The sequence below is a fragment of the Nannobrachium achirus genome (genome assembly GCF_963921795.1).
Source record: "Nannobrachium achirus genome assembly, chromosome: 6".
In the NCBI taxonomy this organism is placed as follows: Eukaryota; Metazoa; Chordata; class Actinopteri; order Myctophiformes; family Myctophidae; genus Nannobrachium; species Nannobrachium achirus.
Window position 1 is genome coordinate 31,097,714 of NC_137815.1, and position 20,000 is coordinate 31,117,713.

The 20,000-nt window shown below is 43.1% G+C and overlaps 1 protein-coding gene across 2 annotated transcripts in view; it reads right to left on the reverse strand.

The window, feature by feature from the left end:
* Positions 1-20,000, reverse strand: part of rassf5 (Ras association domain family member 5) — a 68,443-nt gene that overhangs the window by 23,748 nt on the left and 24,695 nt on the right. For both annotated transcript variants that reach the window (XM_080728996.1, XM_080728995.1), the window contains exon 2: positions 4,839-4,963. In XM_080728996.1, the coding sequence (XP_080585122.1) occupies positions 4,839-4,963 (125 nt within the window). The remainder of the gene's footprint in view (positions 1-4,838; positions 4,964-20,000) is intronic.

Below are 20,000 nucleotides of genomic sequence, written 5' to 3' on the forward strand. Positions count from 1 at the left end.
ATTATGTTACCACCTCGTTTTTACTACAGACATCTACATGTCAAGACTTTCAAAACTGCAATATGATGTTGGAAAACAGGAATTTGGTGCGACACCCCTGCTTGTGAGTCCGGGAGCTACAGCAGAGAGTGAGGTGACAGAAGGGGCTTTATTTTTTTTTGTTTTTGCAAACCCTGCCCGCATTAACTCATTGCATGCCAGGCCCGATCATTTGGACCCCATGCCAGGCCCGAATTTGGACCCCAAAAACTTTAGTAGGCATGATAGCAATCGCGAAATTGCATGTTTAACCCCCATAGCAACCCCATCTTTCAAACATGGCAGCCATCTTTGTTTACATTTTAGGAAAACATAATGGCTGCTATCTCATGAATGCCTGAACGGATTTCCATTCGGATTTTTTTGTTTGAAAGCTGTGAGCAATGCGCAGACACGTGGTGCATTATCTAGGCATGGGTGTGCATGATCCGTGCACTATGAATTACATGGAAGTCTATGGAGACAGAGGCAGGGGAGAGTACGAAGGTATTGTTAAATGGCGGGGAATGTGTTAACATCTCTTGTTCTTCACGTCTCAATTGTGACCTTGACCTTTGACCTTTCCCGACCCAAAACGCAATCATCTCTTCGAGGAGGCAGCCAACTGGTATTTAACTGGTATATTAAGTTTCATGAAAATCTGCCAAAGTTAATAAACAAACATGCAAACAGACGGGACCAAATCAGGAGGGAAGGATACTAACAACACACACACACACACACACACACACACACACACACACACACACACACACACACACACACACACACACACACACACACACACACACACACACACACACACACACACACACACACACACACACACACACACTATATATTCATAAACGCATGCAAATATCTTTACTCCCCAGAGGTGACATGTTGAAAGAGCACAACAATGTTTCATGACCGTTTCGTGGAAATAACGAGAATCGTTTCGTGAAGCTGAAATGCCAGAGTGGGGCGATGTACTATTCTGAGACAGAGTTCAAACTACTGTACATGTATACGGGTATATGCTCTGGGCATGTACTGCAAATGATCAATGTGTACAGTATGTGTGTGGAGAGGTTTTTTGTTAGTGTTATTGTTATAGTGAACACTACAGCTGTGTTGTACGTTGGTACCTAAGCAGGAAGTGAGAATGCCTTTGTTCTGAGCTAACAATCACAGGGCACCACTTGGGGAACCTCTGCTCTACTATACACTGTTAGCAGCAATGACACAGTAGGCAGGGGTCTTCAATGTTTTCAGGCCAAGGACCCCTTAGCTGAGAGAGAGATGAAGCAGGGACCCCCACAACCTTTTCAAAGATTACATAGTTTCATTGTTTGACAGCACAATCTGTGTGTTTTGGATCCATGTCAATTTGTGTTTTCAGATATTTAACCACTTGAACCGTCAAGACTTAATAAACTTGACCTTTCACTCTGTACTTAATCTGCCCCTTTTCCCCTCTACACCAAACCTCTTTGTCGAAAATAGCCGGCTAAAGTTCTCAGAATATGGACACTACTCACACTAGGGTTCAAGTGGTTAATATAAAAAAGAAGAGAAAAGTTTCTATCACTCAAAGGACCCCTTGTAGTAACTCTGAAGACCCCCCCTTAAAGGAGAGCAAATCCCTAGCCTCCTTCAAAATCAGTATGAAAAGTCACCTTCAGGTGGCTGCTACCTGTGACTTGTAAATAGACTAAGGCCTAACAAAATAATATGTTGGTTTCCGGTTGGCGACCGACCCTATTAAATACGTGCGACCCAGATGATTTTATTGGCATTTGGAGTGAAAATAAAAAAATAAATAAAATTAAGTCAAAATCCGACCGAGTCGATCAAAAACGTCTTACAAAAAATATATTTGGTGCGACCACATTCGCGAAGTTTAATCAAAGTTTTCTTTCGTCTAAAATATCATGTGCGCAAATGTTTTGTTTTACTATTCATGCGTCATTGCCTTCATCGCGAGGAGACGGCGGCGCACAACAAACAGCAGCACATGCATGTCCTCCTCCAGCCATCGTCTGCCCGTGCAAACCACCTCCTAAAATAATTCGATTGACTACTAAAATGTTTGCAGACATAATTAAGGAGGTGAAACAGTGCCGATGTCAGTTTTCATCTGCAGCCCAACGTAACGATTGGAAGTTATTGCTCTACAAAAAAAATAAAAAAAATAAAAAAAAATAAAAAATAAAAAATAAAATAAAATAAATTCCCTACCTACTCAGCCCTAAAATTACAGCCAACCGGAAACCAATGTTTTATTTTGTTAGGCCTAAGCCCCATGCTCCCCCCCCCCCCACCCTTTTTTTCTGCCTTTGCATTTGATGTTATGCTTTTTCTGCTTTTGAAATTGATATTATCCTAGATAAAGTACAATGTTCTATCCGTCTGTCTTTCAATGTTATATGAGATACTTAAAGTGTGGTTCCTGTGGGGAAAAAAAGCCTCTGCCTTCTAGGATCTCCTTTTAGTTGACCTTGTACCAGTGATTTGTACTGTCATGAAACTGTACTTTTTTCTATTGCAAACTTCTAATAAATTCTTCAATCAATCAATCAATCAATCAATCAATTCACCACTGCATAGCTAAATCCAGAGTGTACGACTGTACGGGTCCAAGTTCTATCTATACAGACTAGAGCAGTGTTTTTTTTTGGCTAGAGTACCCCCTTTCGCAGATTTTTGAATCCAAGTACCCCCTTTACCCGACAACGACATTTTCCCAACTGCAATTAAAACCATAAAAAAAATCATAACTAGCGGTATATAACGGTATAACCCCCCCTTTTCAAGAATCTAACATCTCAAAAAATAAAAAAGGGAGTGAGAGTTTCAACACTGTGGCCATAACATCTTTGTCGGGAATTAGACCAAAAAAACAGAACAAGCATCCAGGTCTATAAAAATAAGCCAAAAATAAGCAACTAGGGCTTGTAAAATGTGAAAGAATTGTGGTGTTTCTCTGGAGGAGAGTTTTGCAAAATACCTACAATATCTCAGAATAGGGAAGAACAGAGAAACATAGCCCACAAGTGCAGATTCAAGTGCAGATAAACAGCTACTTTCATAACTTTTGTCTCGTCAATGGTTAAGAATCCAGACACAATTGCAGATAAACAATTTCTTTCTCAATTTTTGTCTCACAAACATTCAGCTATCAGACACATTAACATTTACACCCGTCCTGTCAATTCGTCTGCAGTTTTGTAAGCTAAGCCTCTCTTCTAACTTGAATCTCACATGCACCTGCCTTAAATACAATTTGTACTTTGTCTAATTCGACACTGACTACTGACAAACCACTATTAGTCCCATTTAAGCTAACTGTTGTGTCATGTTGATCTCACTCTGCTCATTGATACTTTTAGTATAACATGTGAGTACTTTTTCCACCACTGATTTCACACGTGTTACCGTGTTCACTTTCAACATCACGGCAAATGAAACGGCAGCTTTTAATCTATGCATAAGGATAACAACTTTTAACAGCGAAGCGCCTGTGAAATTCTAGTAACTTACATTCAAAGTTCAAACAACATTCAAACACATACCAGTTGGCAGTTGCCTGGTAGCCTTATATGTAATTTGGGTTGGCAACTATTAGGCTCACAACAAGTTTCTCCAAGTGTCATCATTAAACATAACAGTAAAAGTTTTTTCTCCTTCTAATTCAATTAATTAATTATTTAACTATGAATAATAGTATCATGGTTTATACTTCTATTTTTTTTGGGGGGGGCCATTATCTTGAGTACCCCCTGCAGTACCTCCGCGTACCCCTAGGGGTACACGTACCCCCATTTGAGAAACACATAATTATTATTATTATTATTAGAATGTTACTGTGTGGACTACACACAGCAGAGTGAGGCTTAGAGAGTCATCTATTGTTTCCCGGAGCGAAGCAAATCCATGCTTCTGAAGTAGAATGGGAGCTAATTAGTCCAGTGCTCAGCCGCTACCACGGAAGCCAAGGAAACGAGGACAGCAGGTTCTGTCTGTCTGTCTCTCTCTCTCTCTATTGCTAATGAAATGAAAAGAAAAAAGAAAAGGAGCATAATATGTTACCGGGGAGAATATGAGTGAACCATACAGAGAGGCTGAGATCATGAGAGAGAGTAGGCAGGAGGACAGAGCACTGGAGAGTGAAGGATATTAATGCAGAAGCATGGCGGGGTGCAGAGCTAATTTGAATGAGCGAATCTGCCCGCGGGACATTCTGTCAACTAAAAAAATTAATAAAAAATTAGTGGAAAGGAGAGCACTGTGTGAAAAATAACCAGAAGAGTAGCCAAAAAGAGCTGTTATGTAACAGCCCGGGGTGCAAGGCATACTGACACTGTACCCCACCATGTAAGTAAGTAAGCCTTGCAGAGCCATGAGGCCCATAGGGCAGGAGCCTATCTCCTGTTTCTGTAGTGTGAGGTGCACATGCACTAGAATGTCACAGGGACTTATACCCCCAATCCAACCCTTGATGCCGAGTACCAAGCAGGGAGGCTTTTTTTATTTATTCAGTCTTTGATCTCAGAGTTACACACCTCTGAGGGGCCATTTGGAACCGCCTCAAGGAACCATGCGGCCGGGTGACCTGAACCCAACTTTTTGGGACCCACTGGTGTAGCAGAGTTTCCAGTGAGCCAACATGCACATAAATATCAGCACCCTGACTCTGACCAGAATGGAACCTTAGTTTCATTGGTAGTTTAATTGGTGTCATTGATAAAACATGTGAAGGAAGGACGTAAGGGGGAGGCCTGCTGTTGCATAGAGCCTAGGATAGTGATGCTCACCTTGTGTTGAGGGCCAGTGGAGCGGTGGCTTCTGGGAGACGGAGTTCCCGTGGGCTCCCCATCCCTCTGGTTGCAGTCCAGCTGAACCCGGCTCTCACACTCCAGGTGGCAGGTGTAGCTGCAGTCTGACGGACAGAGAAACGCAACCAATCAGAGGAGACGACATGCAACAAACGGGGGACAACCAATCAATGAAAAGCAACTCGATTGGTATGCCACCATTCAAGTTTCTAAATCCTGTGGGGGCTTAATGTGCAGAGATGTTATCGCAACAGCTACGTCAACCTTTTTATATTAACAACTTGAACCACAGTGTCCATATTCTGAGAACTGTAGCCAAAAATAGCAGATCTACAAGCTCACAACACCTCGAGCTTGTAGATCGTCTATTTTCGGCGAAGAGGTTTGATGTAGAGGGGAAAAAGAGCAGACTAAGTACAGAGTAAAAGGTCAAGTTTATTAGGTAATGAAGACTCAAGTGGTTATATCTGAAAACACAAATTGAAATGAATCCAACATACACAGATGATTATAGTCAACGCAAATCTGCCCTCCATCCCCTCAGTACCCTGACCAAACACCTCCAAAAGGTTAGCGACACCCACAGCCAGTCAGCCACAACACCAGAGGGAGCGCACACAATGATATGATAACACAAACCCATAAGACAAATATGGGTAAATTCTCCTTCTACAACACTGCCACCCAGGTGTGGAATTCCTTGACTACCTCCCTTAAAACATGTAGCTCACTGGCATCCTTCAAAACTGCCCTGAAAACTCACCTTTCAGGAGGCCAGAGAAGGAGGTTTATCACTTCTCCCATAGACAGGCGAGAAGAGCACCCCCCTTTTCCCCTATCCTGTACATAGTGTTTTTATAACTGCGATATTATTGAATGTTTTCATTGCTTGCAAAAAGACCGTAAAATGTCTTATTTGGGATGTTCATTTTAGGCAGGGTGTTTAACTGTACTTGCACTGTACTACATTTCAATTGTATTGACTATACCTGTACTGTTCTCCATTTTTGTCTAATAAAATAAATTAATCAATCAATCAATCAATCAATCAATCAATCAATCAAATTGTGCTGTCAAACGATTAAACTATATGGAATCTATGAAAAGGTCCCTGCTTCATCTCTCTCTCAACTAAGGGGTCCTTGGCTTGAAAACATTGAAGACCCCTGCTTTAGAGCTCCACCTAGTGGTTGCTGAGAGACTCGCAGCTCCAGGCTAACAGCACACAGTCCAATGTAGTGTGTGTTTGCATTGTATTACTTGTGAGGGCCAAATGTCACCACAACAAGTATGGTGGCACTTGAAAAATAGACACTGAGGGGAACATTTTCCTGGTCCTCACAAGTTAAATGGTTGTTTCATGGTTAAAGGGTATCTTTAGATATTGGGGTTAGGATTAGACATTTAGAGCAGTGGTTCTCAACCTGTGAGTGGGGACCCCACATGATTTTGGGAGGGTCCCCAGATGACAGTGAAGTGACTTTTAAGACTTTTTGAATACCTCAACAAATGAAAAAGAAAGAAAATAAAAAGACCATTACTGCATCAAAAGAAATCAGCTAATTATACTATAAAGACTGGTCAAATATCTGTCAAATAATATAAGAAAGGAGCATTTATTTTTAAATAAACAATCTACAAGTTGGGGGGTTCCCTGTTCAAATATGATCATTTTGGGGGGTCACAGCCTGAAAAGGTTGAAAACCACTGATTTAGAGGTTCGGTTTAGGGGTTGGGGTCGGAATAGAATAGAATAGAATAGAATAGAATAGAATAGAATAGAATAGTCCCCACTCCTTGGGGTGGGTTTTTTGCCACTGTAGTGTATATTTGCACATTATGTGCAAAATCTAACCAATCTACAAGCTGACAGTGTGTGTGTGTGTGTGTGTGTGTGTGTGTGTGTGTGTGTGTGTGTGTGTGTGTGTGTGTGTGTGTGTGTGTGTGTGTGTGTGTGTGTGTGTGTGTGTGTGTGTGTACGTGTGTACGTGTGCGTGTCAGGGTGAATACGACCCCCTCTGCTACACACATACAAGATTGACCTGTCTTATATGTCAAGACAGAACAAGCTAAAATACATCTTTGGAATCAATCAATTCAATTGTTATGTGATAAGTCCACTAGGTGGCACTACTGTACTTTATACCTTATACATGTACCTTGCACTAGTAGTAAGTAAAAATGCCTTAAATTGTCACTTTAGAAACGTGCAGATACCCTCTATACACTTAAAATTTATGTTTGTTTGTTTGTTTACTTTTGAGTGAGAAAACAAGTTCATCAGTTGGGGACCCCCCAAAATAATTTGGTGACCCCCCTGGGGGTCCTGACCCACAGGTTGAGAACCACTGCTGTAGTAAACTGTATAGTCTGGTTTGGTTTGTTTTTACAGTACACTGTTGTTTTTTTTAACCCAGTTACCTATGCTGTGTCATTTGAGCTTGTTTGCTAGTATTATATTGTTATCACAGTCTGTGTGGAGCATGTCACACCAATCGTTCACTGCTACACAGACAGCCAACTTGTGTGTGAGGGACAAACAAAAACAGAACATCTGAATCTAAAAGGTACAGCAGGCAGGGAAAAGAACAGTCCAGTTTAGAATAGTTGGGTATTTCCCCCAAAACGTCCCAAAGTAAGCATCTTTGTTCCTTGTTCTTTTTAACAGGAACCACATATGAAGGTCTTGGTTGTTTATGCTCCGTGTCACTTTTTATTGTGGCCTCTCACTCGGACCCATATTCCCCTCCATCTGGTTTTCCCAGAAATATATAGCCCCTTAAAAAACAACTTTAATCTAACTTGGCATCTAAAAATAGCGATCTACAAGCTCACACAACGTGTCACTAACATTGCAACTCGGTGAGCTTGTAGATCTGCTACTGCTACGCAGAAGGAATGAATGGAGTACAAAGGATCCCAAATTTAGACAAGCCATAAATAGTGCTTTCTTGGGTTTAAATCCTATTAGTAGACCTTGCATCTCAACTGTACGGTCCTGTGCTTTTCTTATGCAAACTGCTAAAAGAGTATTCAATCAATCAATCAGAATAAAAACATGGCTAAAGTGTTAGTCTCCCCCCCCCCTTTTTTTTCCAAACAGCAAGAAAAAGAAAGTGCTAAGATCCAGACAGACAGATGGGGGGAAACTATGAGTCACGCCTCTGTTTGTGGCTTTATGAAGAAGAGGGAACCACACGTCTATGTTAGTTCATTGATATTCAACAGTACATACAAACTACTATAAAGCTGTGTTTTCACTCCAGTGACAGCCTTTTTCCAGCAAAAAACAAATAGCAAAACTTGCTGGAATGGCAATGGGAGAGACCATTTTTGTCAAATGCCCTACTTGGCACCAAAGGTTCTGGTATTGCCTGATAGGCGACTGGTTTATTTTCTAACAGTATTGTACTTTATACTATGCCTTTGAGATGTAGTGGAGTAGAAGTAAAAGTATTGAAATCTCAGTTTGGTGAATTAACATACATTTTTCTTCTCGATTAATAAGGAAAAAATATATAGTTATAGTTCAGCCCTAACTGGAAGGCTTTAAATGGAATCAGAAGATTCTTCAAATGAACTACTGCCTACATAGCAGGCCCGCTTGTTCAAGTGGAGCTACTGAGAGCTGCCTGATACGGACAAAGAACCGGAGAACTGCAGCAGAGAGAGATAGAGAAGGACAGGGATGTGAGGCGTGTAATGGTCGAGTGTGAGCCTGGTAGAGAGAGAGAGAGGAGAGAGAGAGAGAGAAGATAGAGAGAGAGAGAGAGAGAGAGAGAGAGAGAGAGAGAGAGAGAGAGAGAGGAGAGAAGAGAGAGAGCGAGAGAGAGAGTGTCCAGGGGGAAGGGTTATGGAGGCGTGCTGACAGGAGCGATGTGTCTAGGAAAGAGGAAAGTTCAGATAAGAGCCACTCTACTCATTACAATTAGAGGTCACTGCAGAGAGAGAGAGAGAGAGAGACATGCACAGAGAGAGAGAGAGAGAGAGAGAGAGAGAGAGAGAGAGAGAGAGAGAGAGAGAGAGACACACACACACACAGAGAGACACAGAGAGACACAGAGAGAGAGAGACACAGAGAGAGAGAGAGAGAGTAGAAGGAGCCAATCCAAACAGTGATGAAAAGGAAACAAGGAGGAGAGGAGGATGCACTCTCCCATCCTGTCCTCCATTATTCACTTGTCCTACTTCAGCTCAGACCCACTGGTATCTGCAGCTCAGATCAAACAGGCAGGGAGTCAGTCAGTCAGTCAGTCAGTCAGTCAGTCCATCAGTGGAACTACCGTAGGTGAGGGTGTTGGTTGGGTGGGTGGTGGTGGCTTTACGACGGCCTTCACCCACAGAGTGTTTTGTTCAAGTTCACGGTGAGAGCGGGTGGGTGGGTGGAGGAGGCTGTGTGGAACATGGGAGGGCAGGAAACTCACTCTGTGTGGGACTGTGGGATCCACCTCGGTGTGTGTGTGTGTGCCTCCCATCCCACATCATTCCCACACTGATAACACGTGCATGCAGGCACCACACACACACACACACACACACACACACACACACACACACACACACACACACACACACACACACACACACACACACACACACACACACACACACACACACACACACACACACACACACACACACACACACACACACACACAATACTGTATATAAAAATTGTCGCTGTCCTTTAATGTTTATTCCGTAAATTAATGCCTACTTGATCATTATACTACAATCAGCATCACACCAAAGCATCAAAAGTAGCAGATCTGCGAGCTCTGTGTATGGATGGGTGGGTGGATGGTGGGTGGGTGGGTGCTCACGAGTCACGATGGCCTTCGCCGCCACAGTGTTTTTGGGAACAGGAGATGAGGAAGTTCACGGCCAGTTGTTGGACGTACGAGGTTACCACCTGACAGACAATCTTGTTCTTCCGGCCTATTACCATCAATGGATTATGTGTTTGTGTGTGTTTACAGTACAAAGGTGGGGGGGGGGGGTGCTGGTCCAAAGCCTCTCAAAAAGATGCCTCTTAATCCCCTGTGTAACTCCCTCTGTAAAGGCCTCAGACACAGAGCTCTTACGCTTCATTAGAGACTTGTGTTAATATCCTCCGAAGGCCCCGAAGGCCTCGCTAATCTACCCCCCCTTCCACCCAGACTGGTCCAGTAGACAGACATACATCCCTCCCTCCCTCCATCTATTTACTGTACATTATCTGCCCAGGAAACATAATGTCTATCTGTCTGTCTGTCTGTCTGCCGCCATACAGACGAGCCCCAGTCTGACCTGAGACAGTTCTAATCTGTCTGTCTCTTTTGTCTGTCCTCCACACACGCCACGCTCTTCAATATATACCAGAGACAGAAAAACAACCACCCACGCGCCGCCACGTTCTCATGATGCCAATAAAGATCCTTTGAATTTGTGTGTGTGTCTCTTTCAGACTGTCTGTCTGTCTCTCTCCTCTGTCTGTCCATCTCTGTCTCTCCTCTCTGTCTCTATATTTGCCTGTGTGTGTGTGCGTGTGCGTGCGTGCGTGCGTGCGTGCGTGCGTGCGTGCGTGCGTGCGTGCGCGCGTGCGTGTGTGTGTGTGTGTGTGTGTGTGTGTGTCTCACTCACAAAGAGCGAATTTTGATCACACACACAAGAACGTCTTGGGTTACAAACACTGACACAGAAAATGAGACGATTTCATGGCTCCGCGAGCTGCCAGGGGGATGAGAGCAGAGAAAGGAAGGGGAAAAAGAGGGCTGGAGTGCATGGACGGAAAGACGAGAAGGGGAGAGCAGAGGAAGAGAGAGAGAGAGACAGACAAGAGAAACAAGCAGAGAGAGAGAGAGAGAGAGAGAGAGAGAGAGAGAGAGAGAGAGAGAGAAAGTAGGTGACATACATTATATTGCTAAAAGCAATTCCCTTCATCTACACAGTAAAATCCTAATTTAACTCAGAGATGGTCCTGAATAGACAAACGTTGGGTTGTAGGCTCTAGTAGCTACCCCGTGCACAATATAAGACCAAATATTGTCCACGATCACCTTTATCTGTCACTTCTGTGCTCTGAAAGTTGCCATTTCATTAACTAAAAAGGTCTGTTTTTGTTTTTGAGGAAAGTGAAATGGTTGTGTCCGTGTTATAGTATTATCATTGATAGATGTTGACATCGCTCCAAATCAATGCTGTGCTATATACAGTAAATATGTTTGATTTATCTACAAGCTCACAACACGTCGCGTTGGGACGCGTTGTGAGTTGGCAAATGTTCGGCCCCAGGATAATGGATTTTGATTATCGCGATAATATCGTAAATCGCGATTTCTTTTGTCACAATAATCGTGATATGAAATTTTCATATAGTCTCATCCCTAGTGGAGACGGAGGCCGACGTTAGAAAGCAGTCAAACTGGAACAGCAGGAGAGACCGCTCTCCTTGTTCCCTCCTGTGAGGACGAGGTTTGTCTCCTCCACTCCTCCTGTACTGTGGAGGAGGAGTGACCAGTCAGTCAGTCTACCATGACGTTCCCCCAGTCTCTCACCCGTGTTCACTACTGTTGGGACAACAGAGAAGCAGCAGACATAATGGCCTCTCTGTCTGGGAGATCACACACTGATGACTGTTTACTGTACGTCTCTCTAGCTTCATGAAAGCCTGATTATACTTTAGTTGTGTGCACTCACCGGCGTCGAGCGCCTAAAATAGCCGATCTGCAAGGTAACAAGGTTGTGCTGTGTGTGTGTGTGTGTGTGCACGGCCATCTCCTTCATACCTGTCTAACTACTTCTCCAAAGTGATTGACACACCCACAGGCCACAACACTAGAGGGAGAGACCATGATCTGGTAACTACCTGAATTCAGAACAAACATGGAACCTCCAACAACCTCCCCCGACTAACCAAACTCAGCCTGCGACGGTAGAGTCTGTTCTCCTATATGGCAGTGGAATGCTGGACCCTGAGGCCAACTCGGCAGAAGTCTCTAGACGGGTGCTACACCAGAATGTTACGTGTAGTGCTCAACATCAGCAAGAGTACACATGTTACCAACAAGAATCTGTATGCTGGAATATTAAGGGTGAGCGATAAAATAGCAGCCAGGAGAATGAGGCTTGCAGGACACTGCCAAAGACATCAGGAGCTGCCAGCCAGCAAACTGGTGCTTTTACGCTCAAGACAAGAGTTATTATTGTTAAACATCTGTATTACTTAATTTACAAGAAGTCTACACAATTAAAGAACATAGAATAGTTGTTATTTTGATCAACGTTATCTCTCCTATGGCACCACATCAATACAGCATGGAATTGTGGACAAAATGTTATCCAACGATAAACATATTAGGTTTTGGGGTCTGAGAGCAGGGCTGCCAACTTTCAGGAAAACCTAAGAGTGAGATCTTTTTTTTTGGGGGGGGGGGGACGCATCTAATCATTACTTCAGAATCAGATACAGTATTTTAAGCCCTTTAATTGCTCAAATCGCGGCCGAAGTGGATGTCTCAGTGGCACTTGAGTTGACGCAGTTTTCCACTTTGTGACGGCTGGTGATATGACGTGAGAAATACAATGTGTGGCGTGAGAGCGTGAGAAGAGGGTCATTTGCGTGAGTCTCACGCTCATTGCGTGAGGGTTGGCAGCTCTGTCTGAGAGGCTAAATCTCATCAAACGGTGGTCCGTGGCTCAAATGGCAAATAAATAATGGACCTTGATACGAAAAAGGTTGAAAACCACTGTCCTAATGAAACCCGAGTCTGAACAAATGACCTAACAACAACAACAACAACAACAACAACAACGAGACAACCACCACCACCACCACCACCACACCCAACAACAGAGAGAGCCTGAGGAAACTCCACACATCTGTTTTACTTCTCCATTACAGACACTCAATTCCACTGTACTTTCCATGGGCACATTAGTGCCCGTCAAAGTGTCCTCCCTGTCCTGCTGCTGCAAGCCCCAACCTGAGGTTCTCTACAGGAAGGGAAGGTTCTGGGAACCAGGGGAAAGAGATGCCCCCTGCAGTCACTCTCTCCAGTCACTCTGACCCAGTCTTCCCTTTCGCTTTTATTTTCTCTACAAGGGACAGCCAAGAAAAGTACCATCCATTTTTCCGACTTCCCCTCCTCTCCCTTCCCAGTTCTCTGTTTATTGTGCCTCTGTCACCTCTCTCTCTCTCTCTCTCTCTCTCTCTCTCTCACGAAAAAACGAAATCTCTTACTTAGGATGTATCCTTGAAGCTAATCTTTCCAGCGAAAAGATGACTTCTAAAGTAATAAATGAAATCAACCAACAAACTCGCTTCCTACAGAGGATCGCCCCAATGGTCAATTTCAACACACTGAAGACCATAGCTGGTGCAATAATCCAGCCCCTATTTGACTACGGAGTTCACGTATGGTATCGTGACGCCCCACAAGCCCTTAAAACTAAACTCCAAACAGCCCAAAATAAACTAATTAGGGTCCTGCTTAACCTTCCCTATCAGACTCACCTCACCGCTACTCACCAGTTAAGAGTGGGGTGGCTCAGAGTAGATGACAGAGTACAGCAACTTGCAATGGGCCTGGTGTACAAGATACACTACACCACTATGATACCCAAGTACCTGTCAAAATACTTTATAAACATTAAGGATGTCCATAATTACAACACCAGAGGCAGCGCCACAGATCACTTCCAACCCAGAGTCAAAACCAACAAAGGGTCAAACTCGTTTTTCTGCTATACCACCAAAATGTGGAAAGCCTTACCGAAGGCCATAAAGGAGTGTGGATCACTAGCATCCTTTAAAATTGCCCTGAAAAACCACTTACAGGCAGCAGCCGTTCGCAACTGGTAAAAAAATGAACCTAGCCCAACCCTACCCTCCCCTGCCCCTTCTTTGTATATACTGTTTGTTTAGACTTACTGTTTTCTTTTTTGATTTTCTTTACATATCTACTGCATAGTACTGTGTTCTATTTGTCTGTCATTCAATGTTATATGAGATACTTCAATGGTTTCCAGTGGAAATAAGCTTAGTCTTTTCATGGATCTCCTTTTAGTAGACCTTGTACCAGTGAACTGTACCGTCATGAAACTGTACCTTTTCCTATGCAAACTTCTAATAAAGTCTTCAATCAATCAATCAATCAATCTCTCCATCCTTGTGAGCGAGCAGCAGTGCAGCTTCCAGCAGTGCAGGCCCCTGACTGACAGCATCCCTGAATGCCTGTCAGCCTGTCATCACTCACTGCTGCAGTGCCAACAACAACCTCCCTGCTACCGCAAGCCATGATGGAGCTACACAGCACTCATTCTGCTGTGTCACACTGGTGTAAAAAGTACTCAAATGTTTTACTTAAGTAAAAGTGTCAATACTGCAATGTAGAAATACTCCGTTACAAGTAAAAGTTCGGAATTCAAAATGTACTTGAGTAAAAGTACAAAGTATTGGCATCAAAATGTACTTAAAGTACCAAAAGTAAAAGTACAAAATATAAGCTCACAATGCGTCACGATTTATAATACAATGATTTATATCTGCAAAGTAACAAGTACCTAAAGTTTTCTAACTGTATTGGAGTAAAAGTATAATATTTGGATCCGAGATGTAATGGAGTAGAAGTAAAAGTATTGGAAATTGGGAAGACTCAAGTAAAGTACAAATTCCTCAAAATTGTACGCAAGTACAGTACTTAATACTAAAAACTAAACTACTAAATACTAAATACTAAAAAGTAAATGTACTTTACACCACTGCTGTGTCACACTTGAGAGTGCAGAAAACCCTCCAGAACTTATTGTAATCCACAATAGGTCGAGTATGTTTATACAATATAACTAATATATCTAGATATATCTAGGCTCTTAATCCAGAGCAATTTACAATAAGATATTTAGCTAGGACACCTCCTGGTCGACAATCGTACTGCCAGAAGCTCACAGGTATCTCCATATTCCCCCCCCCCCCCCCCTTAAATTAACGCCAGCGTCACACAAAAGACAAAAATGACAAAAGCATGAACAGTAGCAGATCCATCCAGATGCTCAATTTGACGATATCACCTCATGGACACGCGTGGCTTTCCTCTCGCTACAGTCAGTGGTAGAACTTTGGTCTCACATGCATGCCAGTGACCAGGGGGACCATGCACAAAAAAAAGAAAAACGTACGGACTGCAGCTTTAAATGAACGCCCCGGATTTTGCTGTGCACAACACCTGATACTGGGCGCACACACACACACACGACAGTGAAAAGCCTGGGGTCACCTGACCGACTGAATGAGCTGAATCAGTCACATTCCACACTGACAGAGCCTGCCACCTGCCACCTGCCAGCCACACACACACACACACACACACACACACACACACACACACACACACACACACACACACACACACACACACACACACACACACACACACACACACACACACACACACACACACACACACACACACACATACATAGAGGTTTTAAATGGTACCGGATATGCAGCTCCACAAATAAAAGGTGATTTGATCCCAGTGCATGTTGGAGGACGATTTCACGATAAATGAAATCTCCACGATACGATTATCGTGAGTGTTTTTTAACACGATAAACGATAATATCGCTTATCGTCCCATCCCTACAACAGACACTTCACTATTCCCCTGTCTGTCTGTCAGTCTCTTTTGACCTGTTAAGGTCAAGATTCAATTTATCCCCTGAGCAAGCAGCCATGCTCTATTAACTCAATGGTAAAAGAATGTCAGGACTTGCGCAGGAAACCGGGTTCAAATCCAGGGTGAAAGAGGAAAGTTACATTTTTAAACCTAACCCTAAAAGCCTGAGTTATCTTTAGTTGTGCGTTGGTGTCATGATGCAACCAAAATAAGTCTACACACAGGCTCACAATGTGTACGCTATTTTCAGTGCAAGACTCCAGCAGCACGCAACCAAGTATAAATTACTCCAACCCTATGTAACCCTTAAAGCTAACCTCTAAAAACCCCATAACCCCAAATAACCCCAACCTGAGTCTTTTCCTAATTGTAAGCCTTACTTCTAAAAATAGTTTTTAACCCATGAAACAACCATTTATCTCTTCTCTCCAGGGAAAATTGGCTTCACAATGTCACAAATCCTACTATTCAGTACTTGTGGGAACATTTGGCCACACGCGTGTGTGTGTGTGTGTGTGTGTGTGTGTGTGTGTGTGTGTGTGTGTGTGTGTGTGTGTGTGTGTGTGTGTGTGTGTGTGTGTGTGTGTGTCCTGAAACAACAGCTAGTTGGACGAAGTAACATGATAAATCCCCTCCCATTCTTTGACATACTTCCATCTATCCATCAGTCAAATCAATCTAAAAAAAAAAAAAAAAAAACACTTTCAGCCGACCAACCAAGACAGAGACCAGAGACGTGTATTCAGGTTACTGTGTCATATAGGAGCAGGACAAGGTCATGGGAGTTTTCTTTTATTTCTGCTGGTTCCTTACAGCATTTCTGTGGTGGCTTTACTGGCTTATCAAAACATGATAACACACACACACACACACACAGTGGTAGAAGTAAAGTACTCAGATGTTTTACTTAAGTAAAAGTAGAAATATCACAAAAGAATGTTCCAGGTAATCTCTGTTTTCAATTTAAATATTGCACACGCATACACTGCCATGTTGATGCTGAACGGATTATATTGTGTTCAGCCCTGCTTGGAAGGCATTAAATGGCATCAGCAGATTCTTACAACAATTCACAGGCATCCAGTGTAGAGGAGCGAGCGAGGGTGGTTGGGCCAGATGCTGCAGGATAGCTGTGTGTACTGTATTCCAGGGGTTCCCAAACTTTTTTGTCTCAGGGCACCCCATAAATATTTTTTTATTCCGAGGCACCCCTACATTATAATTTTCACTCCCAGCACCTTATATTTATAGCATATCGTCGTTGTCGGGTGGAAACCTTGTATGTCCAAAACAGTTCGTTTTGTATTTATCATCTATAAAATGTACTAAACTAGTGAAAACAGCAGATCTACAAGCACACAAGTGTGCGAGGCGTTGTGTGCTTGTAGTTGTGTGCTTGTAGATCTGCTGTTTTCACTATTTTGTGCAATGGCCTTGTATGATGAAGCAGGGCAAAAGACGTACACATTTAAAACTTGGAGATAAGAGGTTGATGCCCGACAGTGACGATATTTTAGTCATTATGTTGCGAGGAAAACGTTGAGATAATAGCCATTTTGGTTAGAACTGACTGAAAATAACTCTGTACTTCAAGTTTAAAATTATACAAAATAATATTTTTTCAAGTGTCCAAATAAATTCCAAATATTATCAAATGATCTCGCTGCACCCCTGGACTGCCGTCGCGGCACCCCAGGGTGCCCCGTCACCCACTTTGAAAACCCCTGCTGTATTCTACTGTATGTAGAATGTATGGAATATAGCCTGCATAAAGTGTCAATAATGTGATGTCAAATAAAGTAACATACGTCATCATACATAATTCATATCTAGTAATGTTTGTGTTGTTATTAATTTTGTTGTAATGGAGTAAAAAGTAAGATATTTGCATATGAGATGTAGTGGAGTAGAAGTTTAAAATAGATTGAAATAATCAAATCCAAATAATCAAGTCACTGAAGTAACAGCACTTGAGTAAATGTTACATTCAACCATGTACTATGACTCTATTGAGTGCACTATAGGACTCAGGATGCCTGTCAGTTACAGCAAGGCTCGCACTGGCTCCGTTTCAGGCCTGCAATAAGCACACATCAACCAGCTCAGCAGAATCTTGCACACGCAGTGGCAGCAGCAGCAGCAGTAGGACTACTATTCTTACACACTTGGAACAGACCCACCGTCACCAAGAGATTATACTCCCAGTGCCAACCAGCCAGCCAGCCAGTCTCATACTATGTAATGACATGCCTTTAGGGCCAACATGAGACAGAAGACATGGTTAAGCAAATATCAATGGGATTGGTATTTAGGGGAGTCAAAGGGGGAGCACCCTCGCCTCAATACCCTCATACCTGTCGTGCTACTTCTCCAAGGTGAGTGACACCCACAGCCACGACGCCAGAGGGAGCGACCATGACCTGGTAACCACCTAAATGTACAACACACATGACCTGGTAACCACCTAAATGTACAACACACATGACCTGGTAACCACCTAAATGTACAACACACATGACCTGGTAACCACCTAAATGTACAACACATATGACCTGGTAACCACCTAAATGTACAACACACATGGGAACATTCTCATTCTACTGCTCTGCCACCAATGTGTGTGGAATGCCCTAATTTATCATCCATTAAAGGGAAGAAACATCCATCAGGAGACCACAATACCCTCATACCTGTCGTGCTACTTCTCCAAGGTGAGTGACACCCACAGCCACGACGCCAGAGGGAGCGACCATGACCTGGTAACCACCTAAATGTACAACACACATGACCTGGTAACCACCTAAATGTACAACACACATGACCTGGTAACCACCTAAATGTACAACACATATGACCTGGTAACCACCTAAATGTACAACACATATGACCTGGTAACCACCTAAATGTACAACACACATGGGAACATTCTCATTCTACTGCTCTGCCACCAATGTGTGTGGAATGCCCTAATTTATCATCCATTAAAGGGAAGAAACATCCATCAGGAGACCACAATGGCAGCAGGTAAATGTGATTGTCCCTTCTCTTTTGTGTTTTGTATTTGTTGATGACATCTATTGTGCTATGTTGATGAAGTACCCAGGACCTTTTAGCGTCCTTTTAGCCTTGTTACAGTACCACGTGCAGCTTACATTTCTGGTACCCTCTTATAATGAACTATTAACTATTACGAAGACAAGGTTGGAAATGAGTCATGGGTTTGTATACTGGCCGGGTCTGGTCCTTTTACCTCTACACCAAATCTCCTTGATCGAGAATAATAATTTTGAACTTGCAGATACTTGATTTTTCACTGAATAATATGTCATTAGCGATAGGTTCGATGTGGGTGCAGTGATGATGACATCATCATCCAGGTGGTGTGATGCGTTCTGATGACATTGTCCTTGAGTCATGTTTAGTCAGGGTGTTATGACACACACGCAGGGAGGCATGGGGGCGCACGCGCACACACACACACACACACAAACAAACAAACGCGCACACACACACACACAGGGGTGACGCACCAAATTCTGGGCCCTGGGTACAAGGATTCACTGCGGCCCCCCATGCATGTTCGTTCTTCATAGGGGGAGGGGGTTTAACCCATTTAGACTGGGAACGCATTCTTGTGCTTTAACTATTGAAAAATACCAGATATACAAGCTCACAGCGCGGCACCGAGTGCCGCACTGCGAGCTTGTAGATCAGCTATTTTTGAAAAATCTTGAGAATTTGTGTCTTTGAATATTTCAATTTTTTTTGGGAAAAACCTATGTTTCCCATCTCAAAATATTTAGTTCCAGGGACCCCCCAGAATCAAAATTTGAGTTACAAATGTTCGCTTAAAAAATACATATTTTCAAAGATTTGCACACATGTTCACGACTTTTCAATAGCTAAAGTATAAAATAACTAAGGCCTCCCCCACCTTGGGCCCAAGAAACTCAGTCCCACTCCCCCCCACCCCTTGTATCGCCCCTGCACACACGCACAAACACCTACAAAGTCCCTCCACAAGAAGACGCAGTGACCTTTCACGCTGCCCTCTGCACATCTTGCTTGCTGTAAATTAAAATCGATGATCGTGCAGCATGCATGCATGCAGACCTTGTGCCTCTCCTTTCCTCCCCACTCTGCACTTTGTTAGCCAACGTTACATTCTGTATTCATCACCCCAACGACCAACCAGACTGCATTAGCGGCAGCGCTCCCTCTTTCGGAAAAGAGAAAATAGAAAAACCCGCACGGAAAGATCGATGCTTTACTGCAATAGTCCGGCCTCCAGCAGCCAGCACGTCGTTCCCCCGTCTCGGATTCCTTGCTCTAAATATTATGGAAATCAATATCTTAGAATCTACAAACGCAGGATATTCCCTTTGGACTACACACGGCTTTAGGCTCTTTGTGTGTGTGTTTGTTTATGTGTGTGTACTTTGCTGGTAGCCGGAAGAAAAAGAAGGAGGGAAAGAAAAAAAAA